General features: G+C 43.2%; 1 protein-coding gene across 1 annotated transcript in view; it reads right to left on the bottom strand.

Moving 5' to 3' along the window:
• LOC308323369 (4-galactosyl-N-acetylglucosaminide 3-alpha-L-fucosyltransferase 9-like) overlaps positions 1-21,530 on the bottom strand; it is a gene marked incomplete at both ends in the record, with an annotated part of 182,943 nt that overhangs the window by 158,584 nt on the left and 2,829 nt on the right. Inside the window, one exon of the mRNA XM_080775098.1 lies at positions 15,860-16,691. Coding sequence (XP_080631224.1) covers positions 15,860-16,691 — 832 coding nt within the window. The remainder of the gene's footprint in view (positions 1-15,859; positions 16,692-21,530) is intronic.

Raw genomic sequence — 21,530 nt, 5'->3', positions numbered from 1 at the left:
CAGCACCCCCACCATCTCAGGACGGTGGTACTGCAGCTAAAACTGCTTTCAAAGTCCAGAAAGAATTGAAAGGATTGAAAGGTCCAGAAAGGACTGGTTATATCAGTTATTTTTTGCACTTAAAGATCTAAGGCAGTGGTTCCCAAATATTTTCATGTCAATGACCCCCAGATTGACACTAATTAGCCCGCAGACCCCCATTTGAAAATATATGCCATGTATAAGAGAAGATTTTTACGGCTCTAGCATTCTCAACCCGTTTAATTTCAAGGACCCCCAGTTTGACATGCATTACGGAACCTCCATTTAATGGCATTTCTATCTCTGGGCCCCAATTTATTTTGTAAAATCAATGTTAATTTAACTCTGAGAGTGTACAAATGGAACGGGTCCATTTGGTTCCATTTGTACACTCTCTGAGTTACAGACCCGTAATGGTTCCAAACTATCATTTAGCTGGGGACCCCCTGGAACTCCCTCAGGGACCCCTGGGGGTCCCCGGACCCAACTTTGGGAACCACTGCTAGAAGGGTCACGGACACATTTGTATGGGTCCCTTAATTTTTTTGGTTTTCCACATTCTTTTGTATTATTATTATTTCAAAATATTTTCAAAAAAACATTCCCCCCTAAAAAGGAAACTTTTGCATGAATTAAAAACAAAATTCTTTGGGTTTTCATTTTCGTCAGAAATTTCATGAAGAAAAAATAAATCCATAAATTAGAAATCAAAATGTTTAAGCAGTGAATATATATATATATATGTGAGCTCACATGTGAGCTTGTAGATCACTAGTTTGTGATAGCATATTATTCTCACTAGTTTGGGTCCAGTATTATACAACAGGCCCGTTTTCTCTAGTTTCTGCCCTCTCCCCTCATCTCTGCCTTTCCTTCCATCTCTTGCTCTCCTTTTTCCCCGTTTCTTTGCCGTGATAGATATACTCCCAAAATGCAAAGGACGGACAAAGGCACGCTCGGCCGGGCCTTTGTGAGTGAGTACTACAGTATTTGACGAAGCCCAACAATGCAGATTGCATATATAGTCCACTGTAGCTCAGAAACCCCGGCCGGGCCGGGAGAGATTGGCCTGGATGCTACAGCGGCACCTGGCCAGCTCTTTGTGCCGAGCAGCAGAGGAATGGAAAGCAGATGCCACATAAAATGCCCTGGTATTGGAGGAGGGGGGGATATTGATTCATTTGCTGTATCTGCTCTCTTTAAACAACACCACTTTATGGCTCAGTTAAATTTGCTGTGCGGCACGGACCTTTATGTCTGCATGCGTGCGCTTCCTCCCCCACGGGTGTCCTTTTTTTTGCGTGCCTGTTTGTGAATGTAAATAAGAGACCCGCACCAAATGGCACTCTGAAGTACAGCTAGCAGGGATTTTTTTTTTTCTTTTTTTTTTTTTTTTCTTTTTTTTAAGAAGGGAAAAAAAACAGCATAACAAGTTGTAAGTGTCCCTGATTAAGATGCATACGATTTGCATACTTCTCACTTGCCAAAGGCAGATGTCACCTATAATGTATGCTTTTGCAGGGATGGTGCTTCACCGCTGGTGAGCCTCTTGTGAACTGGAGTGGAGAAACCCCGGCGAGGCGAAGCGAGGCACCCTCTGGAGAGAGACGAGATCACCGGGAGCCCGACCTCCAGGTCAGGCCTTAAATGATTCATAAACATAATATGCCTATTTTGTCACTCTCGCGCCAATCTTGCATAATGGAGAGCCATTTTCTCCCCAAATTACACTTGATGAAGTAGAGACGAGCACTTTGTGGCGCTTTCGTTTTTTCTTGCAGCAGAGTCTGTATCCACTCTCAGCGTGCGCGCATGTTTTTTATTCATCCGTATCTGAGTAATTGCGCTCCTCCACCCATTCACCTCTCTATTTCAGTCTACCAATCTTACAATAAATGCACTGACTCTCTGTACGTATGTACGTGCGTCTGTAATCCACGTAACTTGCGAACCGTTCGCCCCACGACTTCAAATCCGACACACGCGTTTCACACGGTGCAGTGCCCGGCCTTGAGTCGGGCACTATACACGGTTGCCCAGAACCAACAGATAAGGCTCTGGTCAGGCTCTGCCAGTGGACCTAATGTGGCCGACAGGCACAGGTCTAGTGCTTCAAACCAGTGGTGGAAAATGTATTTCCAGTTTACTTCTACTCCACTTTATCTCAGTGATAAATATGGTACTTTTACTCCGCTACAATTATTTCAAAAGATACTAGTCACTTTCTAGATTTTGATTAATATAACAAAATATACAGTACATTAATCACCCAGCCCTATATATACATATATACTGGCCGATCTACAAGCTCACATTATTTGTAGTGTGTATTTTGTATACGTTTGAAAACTTGTGAAATTTTTACTTTTGGTACTGTTAACACTTAAAGTTTGGATCTAATTCACGCCAGCATTTCCCCCATTTGAGCTCTTATTTTGAAAAACCACATTTCCAGTCTACCGGAAGTAGTATTATCCTAGTAAGCTCAACAGAGCCTGCCCTGGACGCTAGATTTCTTTTCCTAGTATGATTCGCGGGAAGGAGCGCTTGTTTTACCACACCGGCTCGCCCCGCCCTACTACTAGTAGTCAAGGAAAGCGCCACCCGCGCGGGCGGAACTTCACCTTCTAATATAAACACAAACCCCATTCTGCCAGCTGCCTCGCTAGCCTAGTGGACTACTACGCCGACTTGTAATATATGCTTCGCTGGTTCGCGCCCCACTGCCGCCAATATTTTACAACCGCAGACTTTTTAATAGTTTTTGGATTAGGGTTAGAGTTAGGTTAGGGTTAGGGTTAGGTTAGGTTTAGGGTTAGGTTAGGTTTAGGGTTAGGGTTAGAGTTAGGTTAGGGTTAGGGTTAGGGTTAGGTTAGGGTTAGGGTTAGGTTAGGGTTAGGGTTAGGGTTAGGTTAGGGTTAGGGTTAGAGTTAGGTTAGGGTTAGAGTTAGGTTAGGGTTAGGGTTAGGGTTAGAGTTAGGTTAGGGTTAGAGTTAGGTTAGGGTTAGAGTTAGAGTTAGAGTACTAGTACGCATAAACACTTGTGTGCGGTCCAAAACACAGCCCAGCGCTTCCTACTCCACTGACAACCAATCACAGTGCTCGAATCTCCGAATCATACTAGGTAAAGAAATCTCGCGCCCTGGACAGGCCTTGTTTTCAATATGAATCCAAACCGGGGCACTGGAGGGCTCCACATCGTCGGCTCTGTGCCGTCTACAACCTGTTTGGTCCGCCCTCAGGCCTCCTCTTTCTGTGGGGCGCCTATGTTTTCATTCCCACTAACAACAACAATGTATACACGTTCTGAATGCCCCTGCTAACAGATTCAGTAGCACAGCTCGGAATCTGTTCTTGAGAGATTATTGTGATATTGACACTTTAACCTAAAAGAAGTAAATCTTCTTGCACCACTGTTGCAAAAAAGCCTCTTTCCCGCCGACACCACTCAAGTCCATATAAGCTGTCTTAGAGAACTGTCAGGCTCTCTCCCTCCTCCGTTGGCGGGTGTATATAAACAGTAAACGGTGCATTTATATAGCGCTTTGGATAAGCACTTTACACACACACACACACACACACACGTTCATACACCGATGGCGCAGGCACCAACCTACACATCAGGAGCAATTAGGGGTTCAGAGCCTTGCTCATACAGTTCATCACTAAAGCTGGGGGAGCCAGGTATTGAACTGGTAACCACTCTACCAGCCACTCTACCCCTGAGCCACTGCCGCCCCTACAGTACGTCGCCTACCAGGCCCTGCAGCGGAGCACAGGCCGAGGCGACGGAGGAGGAGGGGGGAATGAAAAAGGCATGTGTGACGAATCGAGGCAAAAGGTTGAGGAGGCAAAGATGTGATGAAGAGGAGAAGGACGAGAGGAGATGAAGGCGCACACAAACAGCACAGGAGGAGAGAAGGAAGGAATGGGGGGGGAGAAGTCTGCGAGAGAAAAAAATGCCGAGTTGTAGGGATTGGAAGAGCAGATTCAGCACTTATGCAAACACTTTGTGGAGCTGGCCGCACTCGTGTGCGGTGCACAAAAGCGCGCGCACACACCCACACACACACACACACACACACACACACCTGTAAACCAGCCACACAGCATGTTTTTCTGTTGTGCCGTTCGGAGCAGTCTCCTTCGTATCAGGATGTCATACAGGGTGGAGTGAGGCTATTGGAACAGCGACTCCCTGTTGCGCTGTGAGGCTATTACATGGTCTAACAGAGCTTAACTAATAACCTGGACCAGATCATCAGCCACTTCCCACTTCCCCTGCAGATCATCACATATCACAAGAGCAGAGTGTTTCCACCCCGCACACTGCTGCTAGGGACCTTTCTCAACCCCAATTCTGAACACACACAGCACGCGGCACCACACACGCGCGCATCGGCGTGCACACGCACACACTGACGCCAACCCCTCCACACGGTCCCACGGACGGACGCATAAATCATGTGTATAGCCAGTGGTCAGTTGGCCATCATCCACTATTTGTGTTTTATTTTACCCCCCCCTCCCCCCGCTTGACTGTTTGTTGCCGTTAATCTGTTTGAATAGCTGCTGGGCCTTTCCAAAAAGCACTCCCGTTCCAAATTTACCGTCTTGGTGGTTGAGCACACATCTGTCTCTTTCACAAACAGAATTCACAACCAAATTCACCGTCGTATGCCAAGGTCTCCTCCATACGTAAACAACGCGACCCCCAGCCTTCATTTAGAAAGCGTGCGCACGCGCATGTGTCTGCAGTGTCTGTGTGTGTGTGTGTGTGTGTGTGTGTGTGTGTGTGTCTGTTACACAATAAGTGTACATGCCATAAGCTATAACTATCATTATATGAGCGTTGTGTTGTGTCTCTGGATGGTTGACTTTTTCTCCTGTGTTGTGGTCGGTGATTGAATCAATTGTATTGACTGACCTGCGTGATAAAGAGAGATGACACGTGAAAAGCATTGTATTAAACAGTAAGGTCTTATTGACTTTTTAATGTTTCAGTTGCTCCGAGGCGAAATGTCTCACTGATTAGGTTTTAGATCACAGATTCTGGCACCAGCACACCTTCTGAAATGGACCCTTAAGGTCTGCTTGGGTGCGTACCGTACTTCATTGCACACAACGACGCCATAACAACAGAGGGAGAGACGGCAGCATCTCTCTCTCCTTTCAGATAGATCTCAGAGCTGCTCCCTGTTTGTTTACACCAGTGGTGGTTTACACAGTGTAGGCATGTGTGTGTGTGTGTGTGTGTGTGTGTGTGTGTGTGTGGGGGGGGGGGGGGGGGGGGGGTTAAAGTCCACAGGCCAGTCCACACCAATGCAACTCCTTGGGGATAATGCGGTTGTACTGTATGTACAGTGGTTGCATGTTGCAAGGAGTTACGTTGTGAATGATTGGCATGGACTGGCCCTTACAGAGAGTTCCACCAGGTTCGACTCCTATAAGCCCAGCTGACCTTTGCTGTGTGTCACTCACTCTCCGACGGGTGCATGTGTTTGTTTGGACGTATACTAACAGTCCGACAGGAATACAGTCCGACACCCTACGCCAAACCCTAACTTAAGCCTATAATCAACCTCACAGGGAAGCCATACGTGTGAGTTTTAACCGGCCACGCAAGTTTATTAACCGGCAACGCATGTCGGGAGCCACGGGTGAGTTTTAACTGGCCACGCACGTGTCTTAACCGACCACGCGTGTCGGGAGCCACGGGTGAGTTTTAACCAGCCGCGCATGTGTCGGGCTGTTGCACGTCAGACCACCGTATGCAGCCCCTCCCCGACTCTTTCCTGTCAATCTCTTTATCACTTTACAATTAAAATACAAGCTAAAAAAACTAAAGCCCCCAAAAATAGTTCAAAAGAAATAGCAAAAACAGCAGATCTTCAAGCTCACAGTGGTTGAGAATTTGTACAGTCTATTTTCGAGCCTTTTTAAACAATTGGCCTTTTTCCTAATGGAAAGTGCAGCCAGAGGCTATGGCAATTTAGAAATGATGGGTACTGGTTTACAGACCCAGATGTCTGGGTTTTGTGGGCTCCCTCAAGGTGAACATCAGATGCAATCGTGCGGGCAGCGTAAGCCTTAATTATTGCAGCAACAAAACCCCTTTAAAGGTGGGCAGACATTTGATAGTGGAATAAAAGCATGTTTAGATAGAGCAACAAAGCGATGCTTTGCATCCTTCCGCGAGAATATTCCAGTGACAGATATTGCACTTGGCTTTCGAGTGACATGTATATTGTATAATAAGGCAGTGGAAACCATGTGTGTGTGTGTGTGTGTGTGTGTGTGTGTGTGTGTGTGTGTGTGTGTGTGTGTGTGTGTGTGTGTGTGTGTGTGTGTGTGTGTGCGCGCTCGTGCGCATTTTGTGTGTGTATTTAGATAGAGATGGAGAGAGAGAGAGAGAGATCTCCCTCGGGAGACTGTAATGGAACACCATTAGAGGAGTCACAAGCAGCAGTCTGTATGGCTCTATTGTAAGGGGGGGGGCTGGGTGGATGTGGAGGGCTGCTCTAACTGCCTACTGCGTTTTCACCAGGCTGGAGCACTTTACACTAGCATCATATACCCGCAGGCACAATGTCTCCCGTTCATAATGTGTCTCTATGATAACCTCCTTCTCTCTCCCGCTCCTCTCTCTCTCTCTATGCCCTCTCAATGCCCACTCCACCCCACACCGCTACCATCTCCTGCTCTCCCCCTCCCTTTTTTTCCTCTTAAAGCGATGTGTCGTTGTTTTCCTTCGCCGGGAAGTCGGTTATTTTCGGCGAACCGCACCGTTGTATGTATGCTGAAAGTATATACTTTGGCTTTCTACCTCTCACACACACATACATATATACTGTACACGCACGTATCGCGCACGTGTCGCGCACGCTGCTGTCAAGCCCCTCCCTTTGCCTCAGCCCTCCATTTTTTCCCTCCATCAACTCTGTGACACCCAGCAGTGGGCCGTGACATTACAGAAAAACAGAGCGAGGAAAAGAGAGTGAGAGAGACAGAGAGAGAGAGAGAGAGAGAGAGGGACAAGGAGAGGGAGGGGGGGGGGGTGTTGAGTGTCAGGGAAAAAAGAGTGGGAGCAACGTTGCAGGAAAAGTGGGCGAGGGATTGAAGAGAGAGGGGGGTTATATAGGGTGTGGACCAGAAATAAGATTGAGAGAAAGCAAGTGGCAGAGTGAGTGAGAAGTAAGTGAGGGACATGTGAGTGATTTCCTCAATGTCATGAGGCGATACGGGCGTGCAGTGAGGGGGGGGGGGTGTTGGGGTGGGGGGTAGCAGGGGGTGAAGGAGCGGTGAAGCAAACTTGATGGCCTGTACACACATCTGATGAGAGGGAGTGGTCCCCTTGAAAGAAAGGGCTCAATAATTCAAAGGCAGGTGGGAGGGAGAGAGAGAGAGGGAGAGAGAGAGAGAGAGAGCGAGAGAAAGAGAGAGATGCAACATACATATGGTAGAAGAAGAGATCCACACTGGCTGACGGCCATTTGCAATAAATGGGTTGGTGGGAGGGACGTTGATTAGCTACAGGTCAGAAATGATCAATCCCCACCAGCTCCAACCCAACTTTGTGTGTATGTGTGGCGTGTGTGTCAGGACTCAGGAGTGCCAGCTCATGCCCTGCAGGCATTCGTGGTCCGATGGCAGTATTCTTGGCGCAGGTGCGCTGCAAGGCCGTTAAATGTGTGGTGCTTTGTTCTCAGGTAAAGCTGCGTTGCGTGCAGCACACATCACTTTCGGAGCAATTTATTCACACTGGCAGCTGCACAGTGTGGCCACAATCAGAGCCTGCCGCGCCGACACAAGCAGGATGAATTATACTCTTATGAAAACCGCAGGGAGTCGGTCCCGTTGCGGGCGGGCGGGGGGGCGCGACACCCCCAACGCACAACTACCCATTCTGCAGAGCAAACGCTGCGTCATCCGTCTCCACCGGAGGAGAGTTCAAAATGAAAATGAAGGAAATGGTGTGACAGATACAGCATTGGGGAACTTTCATTTGACTTCAATGTAATGTCGTTTACGTGATGGCAGATCTGCAAGATCACTAACGTGTCGCGTCACGAACAGTGGTGGAAAAAGTAGGCCTACTCAGATGTTTTGCTTAAGTAAAAGTATCAATACTGCAATATAGAAATACTCCATTACAAGTAAAAGTCCGGAAATCAAAATGTACTTGAGTAAATACAAAAGTATTGGCATTGGTATTTAAAGTACAAAAAGGAAAAGTACTCATTATGCTGAATGTCTCATTTCAAGTCTTCAAAACGTATACAAATCTTTTGAAAATAGCAGATCTAGATGCTCACAATGTGTCGCATCGCGAGCACACAAATGTAGAGCTGAAGTGTGCAATGCATGTTTTGTAATAATAATCAAAATCTACAAAGTAACTAGTAACTCAAGTTTTCAAATAAATGTAGTGGAGTAAAAGTACAATATTTGCCATGATGTACTAGTGAAGTGGAAGTAAAAGTACAGGAAATAGGAAATACTCTAAAACGGTTAGTCCCAACACTTAATTCTGATTGGCTGGTTGCCATGGTAAATATCACGATAATCCACACCTTCATTCACTTTATATCATCCTCAATCCTCAGTCATGGGTCAAGTGATGCAGTCATTGGTGTTTTGTCACCTTTATTATTGTCCGGTTGTATGGTCAGCGGCGACTCAAGCAGACCTGAACAAACTACAACTTGTTCAGAACTGAGCTGCTAGACTGGCACTTCATTGTTCTACTCGCACAAATATTGAATATATGCATAAACGCATGTCCTGGTTATCTGTTAAAAACAAACTCCATTGCAGTGTCCTCATGTTTGTTAGAAACATAATTTCTAATCAAACACCAGATTACTTTTTCAAACGGTTATTAAAATCAAGTGACAGACATAATCATAACACCAGAATTGCCAGCCTCTGTCAGTGTATCGATCAATATCATTTTGGAACATGTTACCACCTCACATTAACATAACACAAAATAAATTATCTTTCAAATATGCTTTAAAGGAACACTTGCTACAGCTGTCTCAACTGCGCATGTTTATTTCCTTCCATGGAGCACCATGGAGCAACATGGCGTCGCCCGTACGGTCTTCGCGTCTCGTCCTCTTTAGACAGTCCTTGGTAAAAACAAGGAAGTGTGGCTCGCTCTGGTGGGCACAAAGTGACGCAAAGTGTAGCTACTTTTGTGAATTAGGATTTGTTAATATTGCTATGTTTGTATTTGTAACCGTTTTAGAAAAGCAATAAGCCACTCGAAGTCCCAGCTTACCGGGTATTTTATAATGGCTGAAAGGGTCGGAGACACTCCGCTACACGTCATGTCTCACTACGCCTCTCAGCCATTATAAAATACCCGGTAACCTGAGACCTCTTGTGGCTTTAGTAAAGTACAAATACCTCAAAATTGTACTCAGTACTTAAGTGAATGTACTTAGTTACTTTCCACCACTGGTCACGACACATTGTGAGACTGTATGTCTGCTATATCCGGTGAGTGGCACCGTCATCCAGTGAAGCGCATAACTAGAGATAGAATACCTATAGCACTTTCACAGCCTGTAATGAGGGATGAGGCAGAAGACACGATAAGACAGACAGTAAGGGAAATAGATTTGACTCTTTCTTAGCCAAAACTCCATGTTAACGGGTGAGGCTTTGACACAAGGACCAAGATTAGAAATTCCCTATACAATGTATAGGAGCTTTTAAATTCATTTCCAAGGGGGGGCCTCGTCTATTCCCTGCATCTGAAAAGTTTGAAAGAATCTGGAATTGTTCCTCTATAAGTTGGATGATAATAGCCAAGCTAATTAGAAGCTGGCTTCAATTAAGCATTAAGCAACACGATAATCTCAGCCATTTCTCCAACCTCTAATTTGAGCCCAGATATTCATTTATATGACAAATGGCATTAATTTTCCCACATACATAAATATTCATCTCAGATGATGTCCCCCATGGTTTAGTGCAGTCATATAGTTTTCATAACGTAAACCATGTGTGTGTGATGGGGCTGCAGTGCTTCCTGCTGGTCAAGAGACAACACAACAAGTATTACTGTATCTATCTTTATTATTTATCTTCCCACCATCCCCATCATTTGGTAACTTTGTTATTTTTCACGTCAAGGACGCCCAAATTGACTCCCAAATTGTATTTGGCCGTGGACCTCCATCTGAAAATATGTTGTGCCAGGGACCCCCATAAAAGATGGTTTTGTTCAAATATTTTGAGAGCTTGCAGATAGGCTATTTTCAAATAGTCTATACACATACAGCATGTTTAAAGTGGTTAAAATGATTCAAGGTTGTACTTTATTGTTGCATCTTGTGCACAGGTACAGTAGTAGTACATAAGAGTAAAAGGTATTCATTCATTCATTCATTCCAGCTTCCTTCAGACAGCTTGATTTTGATGCTATATATTAATTTGTAGGGGACCACAATGACCCATGGGGGTCCCCGGACCCTATGCACTTACCACTGTTCTTTTTTTTTAGGTTTGTTTTTGGCTTTTGTGCCTTTATTGATATTTACAGTGAAGACAGACAGGAAAGAGGGAGAGAGAGAAGGGGACATGCAGCAAAGGTTGTCATGTCAGGCATGAGCTGAGCCTATATGTGGTATGCACCTAGACCACTAGGCCAGCGGGTGCCCACCACTGTTCTTTACAACGACAGTTTTTGCCCCTGGCAAGAAAAAATATTATTCCATTTAGCTTGGCAGACATTCTTTGGAAAGAGAATGGTTCTTTGTAGCCCATTGCAGTTTGCTTGTTCATCGTTTTTTATTGTGAACGGACACATTTGTCATCGTGACTAAGTTAGTACACTACACACACAGTAAAATTCTTAGGATTCAATTAACTCTAACTGAGAGTGTTCAGATGTAACCAAATGGACAGCAAGGGCGAAATCCAAGCTTCACTCTCGGATTTACAAATGGATAGGGTTTTACTGTATAGAGTAGCTCAATTGCTAAGATGAATACTGCAAAGCACACCGATCAGAATTACGGCAGTTTTCCACACGGGAACATTGGGAAAACTCCTCCAGCAATTATTTCAAGTAAAGCATTGATCCAAATAAAATATTCTGCACTTCATAGGGTGCATACTTCTGCCAACACAATGCAATTACCAAGATATGCCATGTCATGATCTGCGATCATGGTTTTAATTGTGACCTTGTCCTTTGACCCGAACGTTGATGATCTCTTTGGGACAGCCTACTGATCATTCCCATGTCGCTGCTAGTTTTCAACACCTGTCCACTGGAGGCTTTTCTAAAATAGAATAATACTCTAGTGACTAAAATAGTAAAACCCAATCAAATACAACAGAACAAAATGGACACTAGTAATATTTAACATCATCAAAATCAAACCCAAATGACCCAATACATTAACTTGTGAGAAAAATTATCATTTCAGTATAAGTAGTCTAATAGAAATGTATAGTATAGAAACTATACATGTGAGCACAGTTGATTTGATTTCAACCATAGTTTGAGTCGTAGACGGTCTCTAGTTTTAGAACCTAGGCAAAGAGTTCCAAAGGTTTGTCCTCTTTTACTGAGAAGGGAGACTGGGAACAATACAGTCACCATTGAGGCTCGTGTAGTTGCTCTATCAGAGCTCTGAAGTCTATCAACAAGTCCAGAAAACAGAGGTGACACATGATTATGTAAACATTACAAACCAATTTGATAGTTGGGAAAAAAAACTAACAAAAAAAGCAACAACCTACAAACAGAATGAGGTGAACACTTCTTTTTTTTTTCTTCTTTATATTGCACATCATCATCCAGATACAGGTAATGGCTCACTCAGAACATGTTGTCTATAATTACATCAACGTTACATCTTGAAGTCTCAGATGTGAGTTCAAACACAACGTGTGACGACAACAACACATTGCAATCAGACCAACATAACACACACACACACACACACACACACACACACTGGAAGGAAGCACCATGCACCACCACTTCAGCGTGGCGTCTGGTGTTTTCTGCTGCAGCTGCTTATATGGAATATATTATATATATGCCTACACTGCCTTTGATTTTTATTTGGTCTAAAGAAGGCAGATGTACTCCTTAAAGGTTGTTAATGAGCGCGTAGGACAACCAGGAAGGTGTAAATGTTCAGAAATGGATTTGTGATATCAAATCAAAAAGAAAAAGGTCCGAACATAAAAACTCTATTGCACATAGATAGAATACAACACTGTGACAAGCTGTTTGCATTAAACAGCCACTGGGAAAAAATAAATTAGAAAATGAAAAATGCTGCTGGTATATACAATATACCAAGAACTATTTGCACATATTTGATTTGATGATACAACAATGACAAGACTATGCACATGTACACATTTGATTTGGTTATGCTCTTGAATCATCTTTTTTTCTCTCCTTGCTCTTTTTTGCACTCTCTCCCTTTCTTTAATATATTTACGCTTTTCTTTTTTCTATCACTATTCTACTGTTGGTCTATGCTGCTGCATTGTCTGAAGGAAGCCAAACCAAAATATGTTTTACTCTTATGTACCTGTACGCGAACCTTGAACACTGTCTGGAACTTGTAAAAAGGATGCTCTTTATTAAATCAACATTTCATCAGGACAGGCCCTGGTGAAGGTTTGACGACCGAAACATTGATTTAATGGAGAACAATCCTTTTTGCAAGTTCCAGAGAATTTGTTCCAGAGAAAAGTGCTAAAAAGCCACAGTGTGAACTGTGAACAGAAAATATATAACGAATTTGTATGAGAGCTACCACAGAGTACTAGGTGGCCATGAAATCTTGTTTAAATTAGGACCAAGAGCTAATGTAAAACTACAGTCACTTGCATTATCGGCAGCACAAAAACCTAAATTAATCAGATTGACAATTGATTTATGAGTGCTGAAGGAAATTATGGCATTACAGTATGTACTGTTAGTACTCCACACGATAACGACCTTTTCTGACAATCACAAACAAAGCATCAGTTACTGCTGCAGACATTATCTCCGTCAGACGCCAGGCCTACAGGCAGAGATCATGTTTTCACCCCTGTGTGTCTTTGTGTCTGAGTGAATTTTCACAGCTAATCTTTTAAACTGCTGGACCAATCGCTGTCAAACTTTACATGCACATTCCCAGTACAGGCCATAAGGAACACCAAATATTTCGAATCAGCCTCAGGGTGGCGCTATACCAAGCTATACGTTTTGAGCCATTAGGTGGTACTACTGTGGCTAAAGATTGTGCTCAAAACACACACCAATTTATTTGGTACATGTGATAAACAACAGATTATTATCGTAGATTTTGGCTCTGTAAGGCAACACAACATAAAGTGAAAATTAAAAACAAATTAGATTAGAACTAAATTAGTATGATGTCCGGCTAACATTGGGCAAGACTGACGTCATCGTCGATATGATGTCAGAGATCCCCACACGAGAGGAGACATGCTAATATTGGAAGCTGTATGGGAGTGTGCCCTCATTCTTAAGTTATGTAATTTATCAATACAGTTCAAAGCAATACAGTGGGATCCAAAAGTATGTGTCTACAACCAATATTTATGTTGCCGACATTTAAGGTTGGAGTTTATTACATGGCAGTCAATACATTAACAAAATATTATGTGTAAATAAAAATGGGATAGGCATGGAGTGGAGGACAACAACAGCAGTTTGTCAACCTCAGAACCAGAAAGGCATCTGGGAAAATAGAGCCTCAAACTGTTGGAGGCGATAGATGGTAGGCTACGATGCCCAATGTTTGATATCAAAGTGTTGATTCACTATTAATTCAAATAAACATTCCATTCGTGTTTGTATAACATTTAGATATCATTATGCCAGCTTACCAACAATGGCAGATTTACAGATCAGTGCTCATTCATGTGCTTTTTCCTTGAATGAAATAAATACATTAATTAAATTAGGCTATAACCACACCCTGAGGGCGAGAAGCGGCGAGGGCATGCACTCATCCGCCAGGGTGACGGCAGACTGCTGGGCGAGTGCTGGCGTGGGGAGTCAGATCAACATATGGAATGAATTCTGTACTAGTGGCCATATACATGGAACACGTCTTGAGTGTACATGCAGGGTTTGATGGAAGTCAGATCAACATAATGGAATGTCAGAACAGGTCAGCTCCATATATGGAGATCTAAGGGTAGCAGCGGGGGCAGTGACTTGAGTGTACAGGGTTTGATGAGGTCAGATCAACATATGGAATCTCAGAACAGGTCAGCTCCATATATGGAGATCTAAGGGCAGTGTCTTGAGTGTACAGGGTTTGATGAGGGTCCAGGTAGGGCCAGGACGGGCCTTTGGCCTTTGAATGGACAGGTATCAGTACATGTATACAAATCATCATAGTTAAACAGAGTGGTTACCAAACGTGATTTTCTATAGAATCATTAGCAGAAAGAAACCTTTATAGATGGTTAGCTTGAAGCTTATATCTCCTGTTTATACAGATTTATAAACAGATTGTGCTGCTCTGAACAATCACTAGAAGGGTTTTTAGACTCTTAACATTGTTGTGTTATTCAGTTTGAAGATACTGGTAATACACTGTTCACTTCTTCGAAACAGCTTTCATCTCTATTGAGGAACTGAAAAAAAGGGGAAAATAATAACTGAAAACATGCAACACTCATCCTAGCCTGTGCTCTGCGATGAATATGTTTGTTCTCTGCGATAAATATGTTTTACAGTTACTATTACTGTCTCCTTGTTTGTGTCTGACTCTGCACCTGTTCACCTGTTCTGCAGCCCCATTCATAGTCATTTTAGTCGTGTTGGTCTAAATGTAAACCACAGGATGTGTTTTGACAGTCATCTCGGCTGTGTTGCAGATGGGTTTTTTCAGTCAGTCACTAGGTTCAGCTGAAAACCATTTCTAAGAAGCCACTCTCTCTGTAATTACAGAGAGAGTAGCTTCTTAGAAATTCTTAGAAATTGATAATTATTAGGGATGCACGATTAATCAGTAGCATAATCGGAATCGGCCATATCGGTATCGGAACGGTCTCAAAATAATACAGATTATTTAATCGCTTTTCACCAGGAAAAAATAAAAAATAAATCTATATTTAATTTGTGTACTTGTGTACTCAGTAGTCATTCAGTTGTGAAAACAGACACTTGGAAAAGAGTATAGGCTATTTATTGATTGATTGAATACTTTATTAACATTCTTTCGGCCAAGCCCCTATAGGGCCTATAGGCTTGTTTCCATTGTGGTCCTCTGTATAATATCGGAATCGGTCAGAATCGGCAGATATGACCCTGCAAATAATCGGAGATCGGATATCGGTCATCATTTCATAATTGTGCACCCATAATAATTATCAATTGTCTTGCCAACATTAGCTTTACATGTTTTTTATGCACCAGTCACCTTTAAAGGCGCTCTGAAAATAACCTGGACATTTTTCAGATTTTATCTCAAAATCCTAATTTGGTGCTTAAAAAAGAGATTTCAGCACAATCAGATTTAACAAATTATTGTCGTTCATCAATTTTTCATTTCATTCACATTGTCTGCTTTTGTTGTCTGCCTGGCTCTTCAGTGCTGCCACCAGTTGTTCAATTAGGCACAGCTTCTTCTAATCAATTGTGATTTGTCAGTAAAACATAAAAGGGATAGCAAAGGAAGATTGACAGTTTGTTTGTTTCAGAGATCTCATATGGGTATCATCACCCCCATTCCTGAACCGTTTCCTTTCCCCAGTACCACTCATACAGATTGTCAACAGTTTGTTTCCTGCCATAGTGTTGTCTTATGTAATTACAGCTGTGACATACAGCTGGTAGGGGGAATAAGGTGAGACTAGCCTTGTGTTTTCTCTTCCAGTTGAAGTACTTCTGGTAGCTGACCGGGTCCTGGTCCAGATGAAGGATCTGCTTGGCTAGGGCCTGGGGCGATGAGAAGTCATCTACGTGGATGAAGGCGTCTCCAGGGATAAACTTCTCGTAGTTCTCCCTTGAAGGCCCGAGCACCACAGGAACAGAGCCCAACACCAGAGGCCTGTAGACCTTCTCCGTGATGTAGTCTTCATGGATGGAGTTCTCAAATGCCAGGTAGAATTTGCAGCTTGCTACGATCATTGTGTATTCACTCTCGCTGACTTGGGAGTAAAATGGGCTTCCATAGGAGTGAATGTGGATGAACATGCGAAGGGCCTTGTAGTAGTGTATTCTCTTATGTTCTGGGCTCCAGTTGCTCACAATCCAGCAGATCAATTTGTTTTTAGGAGGGATATCAGGCGTCTTCTCCTCCCTGGTCCTCCTGGTGATGGAACCATAGAGTAAACTCACATCTGCATCCCGCCTGTAGCTCACGGTCAGGTTGAATTGATTATTTAGGCCAATTATTCTCTTAGAGTTGGAGGGTGATTCAAAATTCATCCACAGCCATTTCTGAAACCTTGGCCGGTGTTGCAGCCGGGGCAAATTAGACAAATCCCCTTCAATCTCTCTGTGGTGGATGAGGACAGCGTCCGCGACGCCCCACAGCTCTCTGTCAGCCGTCAAATGGCAGCCTTTGATGTTGAACATGGCATCGCAGGAGTTTAGGTCAAAGGACTCTCCGAACGGCCAGTGCCATATCAGCATTGTGACCTGTTGTTTTTCTGTCCTAAGCAGTTGGAACCAGTTTGGTGGCGGTAGACAGAGCCAGAATAAAGCAAGAAAGAAGGGTAGTGGAAGAAGCCATGTGAAGCTGCCAGGCAAAATTCTCATTTTTCAGCTGGATGCTGCTAACATCATCTGCTTGGGGAAAATAATTGTCATGGTCATGGTTGTGAACATTAATGTGCACAATTGAACACTAATTGATAATAGATGATTATAGAAAAAATACAAGGAAAGTTTCAGACTCGATCAGATCATTGGAAATAAAGCTGGTTTTGAACGCTAGCACAAATAATAAGACAGTAGCAAAATTCCTCCACTTGTGATGTCATGATTACTTCATTTCCATTCTGCTATCTTCCTCTGCCTTTTCAGAATTTTTACTTTGAACAAATTTGCATAATAATCATATAAAAAGCAACTAATATTGTGTATTATGTAGATATGACATAATATGCAAATAAAATATCTGAACTCTGAAGTAACCCTGTATCTGTTGCCCTGACGTTAACTACCACTGAAACTCTCCAATCCGTAAACAAAGCAATTTTTTTTTAAAGATGAGCTGCAAAATGACAGGTTGTTGTGTGTGATTGTACAATAAAATACTTTTTACAGACATCTCACAATGACCAGTATAGTCAAAAAACTATTTTGAATACTTACATTTTATCAGCTTAAGAACATCAAGAACTTAGTCTAACATTGCTGAAAATAGACTTATTATATGTGCATGCCTTGCCTTCAAACAGGTTACTGTCTGTGATAAGCCAGTTACTATGCGTCACGCAGCTTCCACTGGTACTGCATAATGTATTATTATCTGAAGTTAGTGTTGCATCACTTCATAGGCTTAGTTATACATCACATAATACCGTCCAAGTAAATATTATCGAGCGTGGTGTTTATTGAGGTCTTTGCAATTCAACCGTGAAACCAGGGTTTGATCATTTGCCCGGAGCGGCCTTCTGGCTCGTCCACAGTCTACCCAGTCAGTCTCTGGCTCAAAGGGTGAGCGTCAGCATCTTTCATTTGTCTTAAAGTGGTTGAATTTGCTGAGCAGTCAATCCATGTTCATTTCCAACCCCGAGTAGAATGAGGTCAATTATCATGCCACATTACTCTGCTTGATGATAACCATTCTCAGTAGAGAGATGGATACCTTATTTATACCAGTGGTGGAAGCAGTACTCAAGATATTTTTGAGTGGTGCAACCACTCCTATAGACAGCTATGTGTGTCACTGCCTCGGCCCCTGGCTGGCTGTCTGGGTCCCTGGCTGGCTGTCTGGGTCCCTGGCTGGCTGTCTGGGTCCCTGGCTGGCTGTCTGGGTCCCTGGCTGGCTGTCTGGGTCCGTCCGTCTGAGCCTGAAAATTGCGTTTGGTTGGTTTTCACCACCCAGTGTCACTGTTGTGCAGCTTAACACACACACACACACACACACACACACACACACACACACACACACACACACACACACACACACACATATTAACTGATGATTTCGGGTGTGACAGTACAGTACAGTACAGTACAGGGACTCCCCGGGCGGCTCCCTGGAACCGGGGAGGCCCCCTGGGCGTGTTCCTGGGGGTCTGGATGTTCCTGTGACCCCCCGGGGACCCCCACACGGTAACTGTCATTTCTGGACCGTTTCGGGGTATAATAGGCCAATGTGAAAAGGGTACCATTTGCGAAAAGGGTGGGATATATTCCTCAGCCTGGTAGGAAAGTGCGTGAAAGATTTCACGTAAATTGCACACTGCGTTCATGATTTGAGGGTTTTTGTTCAAAACGGACCAGTCCTGTAAACTTCCGACAGATCCGTCTTGAGCACATGACTATAGAGATAGTGTGTAACGATTTGTGGGATTTTTAGACAAAATCTGGATGAGTAATAGCAAAAAAAAGAGTTTTACAAAACTGGTGGCGCTATAACAGGCCGTTCTGGAAATTTTGGGGCAGAGGTTCATCTTGGCATCCAGGGAGTGTGTGTGCAAAGTTTTCATTTAATGTCCTTTTCTATTTTTATAAAAAATATTGAAACACAAATTAGCAGATATACAAGCTCACATGTTGCGACGTGAGCTTGTAGCTTATTGTAATATTTGACCAGAAGTATCTATTTTTTGACTCATGTAGCCTATTGGAGTTCAGTTGAGTAAGCTACTTTATCCACTACTGACACCTGTTTTATATTGAATTGTGCGCCGGTGGTCACATAATACCGATCTATACTTGGTCCCCTGTATGGATCTATACTTGTAGATCTGTTATTTTTCCACTGAATGTTCACCCCAGAATATGTTTATGTAGATTAGAATTAAATATGTAATACCACTTTGCTCCACCTGATGCCGCTATTTGACATGGCATGTTATTTCAGTCAAGCCTTCACTGCTTTCAGACAACTTGTCTTACATGATTCAAAGCTTGTTTGCATGGCTCTGCAGGAGTCTAGATGTCTGTAGCTCCTCATTGGAGCCACAGCAGCACAGCGTGTCCCTGGTGGATTCTGAGATCCACATGATCATATTTTCATTTTAAATCCAATGTGCATTAATTTGGCATAAACACAGCTGTCATGTTGTCTGTACAGTATTATTAATAAAGGTATGTCTACAAAGGTCTAAAGGTACAAATTCAGCCTTCGTCAGTGCATAGCCAAAACGTTTGTCTCGTGTCTCTATACAGTATATACATATAAAAGAGAAAAAACATACTCTTGCCACATGTGTGCGAGTAGGCCTACCTTAATGATATTGATCGAAGAGGTTAGCACACCAGAGAAGTTAGAGAGCAGCAGTAACAAGAAAAATCCCATATATTCATCACATGCATAACACCAGACATAAGTGATGCCAATATTGGTCAGCAATGTTTGCGAGGTGGTTAATTTCACGCCAAGCCACACAAAGCCTTTCATTGTAGCTCAGTAACAATTTCCTTCCACTCATAAAGAGTAGACATGTCAACACATCTACAACCAGTCAAATCAAGTAGCCTTTCTTTAAAAATACACTGGTGGAGTACAGAAGGTCCTTTGTTTGCTGAGAGTACCGGTAGTGATTTCCTCTATATGCTTAAAGATATTACTCTCCCATGTCATGGAAAGGAAGCATCATTTTGCACTCATTGTGACAACATTTAGCCTAGCACAGCTGCAGGACAATGATACAGTATATTTTTGTGTGTCATTCTAATTTCAATGTCACTTCTGAAATCCCCATGTTATTTTAAACCACTTGGCCTATGGTTAAGCAAAGTCCCCCAGGGCTCTATGCTGGTGTATTTTCAGTTTTCTGTTATTGTGGGGAAAGCTTTACCTGAAAATAGCCGATCGACTAATAGCGGATCGGCTATTTTCAGCAAAAGCTTTCCCCACAATATGGATGCTGGGCCAGCTGGGGTTTAAGTGGTACTTTCTCTTCTTCTCCACTTCTTGTCATGTAGACACCAGTGTCTCTTTCTTGTCATGTAGATTGTAGACACCACTGTCTTTTTTTGACATTCTGAATTCTCAACTCCCCTGAGTCACCATCTTTAAACCAATCCAGTAACAATTTGATTGGTGCGGGGCTGAGCATGCAGGATCCGATTGTAAATACCAGCATTTATTATCGTGATTTATTAATTTATCTGATGGCCTTCCTGCCCTGGCATTTGGCCTTTGTGCCCTAAAAAATGGACAACACCAAAGGCCAAGTGGCCTTTCCCGTAAAATGACAAAATTCAAGGTCAAGAGAAAAACGTATTTTTCATTTGTTCCTTCAGACAATATAGCATCATAAAATTAAAATAAAAGCTTGGTTGAAGTGGGGAATGCAGATGAAAAGGAGAGCCTTTTCCCTTTAGCCTCAAAGTCCTATACTCTTTCCACTAATACAATAACCTGCTAAAGGAATCAAAGGAAATATGAGGGGATGAAGGGGAGACGGAAAAGACAGGAATCCAATAAAACCTTTTTTATGGTTTTTCAAAATGGAAGTGCAGCCAGGAAACAAGCTGCAATGGTCATTAAGTGTGAAGAAACACCTGAAGGGGTGACATTTCTCTTTTTATTTTACGGTTTGGGCCCATCTGCCTGACTGTCTGTACCCTGATAATCCATCCACAGGAAAATAAGTGCCCCGGAGAACCTGTCAGGAAACGGGCCCTGTAAAGGCCCCAGGCTGCGTAAAGCACTGTCTCTAATTAGGGCCTGCTCAGCAAAATGGTGGGCACAGCATGAAGCTTTTAGCCTGTTTACAGCCTTGCCAACAGCAGCAGCGCCATGTGCTTCATGAGCTTAAAAGGCCTGCCGCTGTGCCAGCAACCACCAACAGTCAATTGTTGGTTTAGAGACCCTTCAGGTGACGTGGCAAGAAAGAAAAACAGAATCACGTGGATCTCCGACTTCATGGGGAGTGAGCCTGTGACGTCAGCTGTCTATGATGTATCGGTATGTACCGTATGACTCCACATTTAGGCAAGGTTTTCAGCCAATCTGAGCCCCAATCATTTGCATTCTAAAATGTAATAAAGTTAAATATTTCGGAAAAAATAAGGGCCGACTCTATTTTAATGCCGAATAAAACTCTGTTCGGCTCTGTAAAGCTGACGTCATTTGAGGTTCAGGGGGGCGGGTACCGTCCTAAAGTCGTCTCTTCGGTGCTACTGAAAATTTCTGACGAGCCGAAATCATTTCGGCACTACAGCGCCGAAACAGCGGTAAAATAGGAGTATGAATCTGCCCTAAAACGTCATGTGGGGAAACAAATGAGGTCCCAAATCACACATGTGCGCACACACACACACACACACACACATGCTTTGCTCTTATAAATGGAAATGGTCTGCATTC

This window comes from Protomyctophum bolini (genome assembly GCF_963924005.1).
Source record: "Protomyctophum bolini genome assembly, chromosome: 11".
Lineage (NCBI taxonomy): Eukaryota > Metazoa > Chordata > Actinopteri > Myctophiformes > Myctophidae > Protomyctophum > Protomyctophum bolini.
This window is presented reverse-complemented; position numbering and strand designations above follow the sequence as displayed.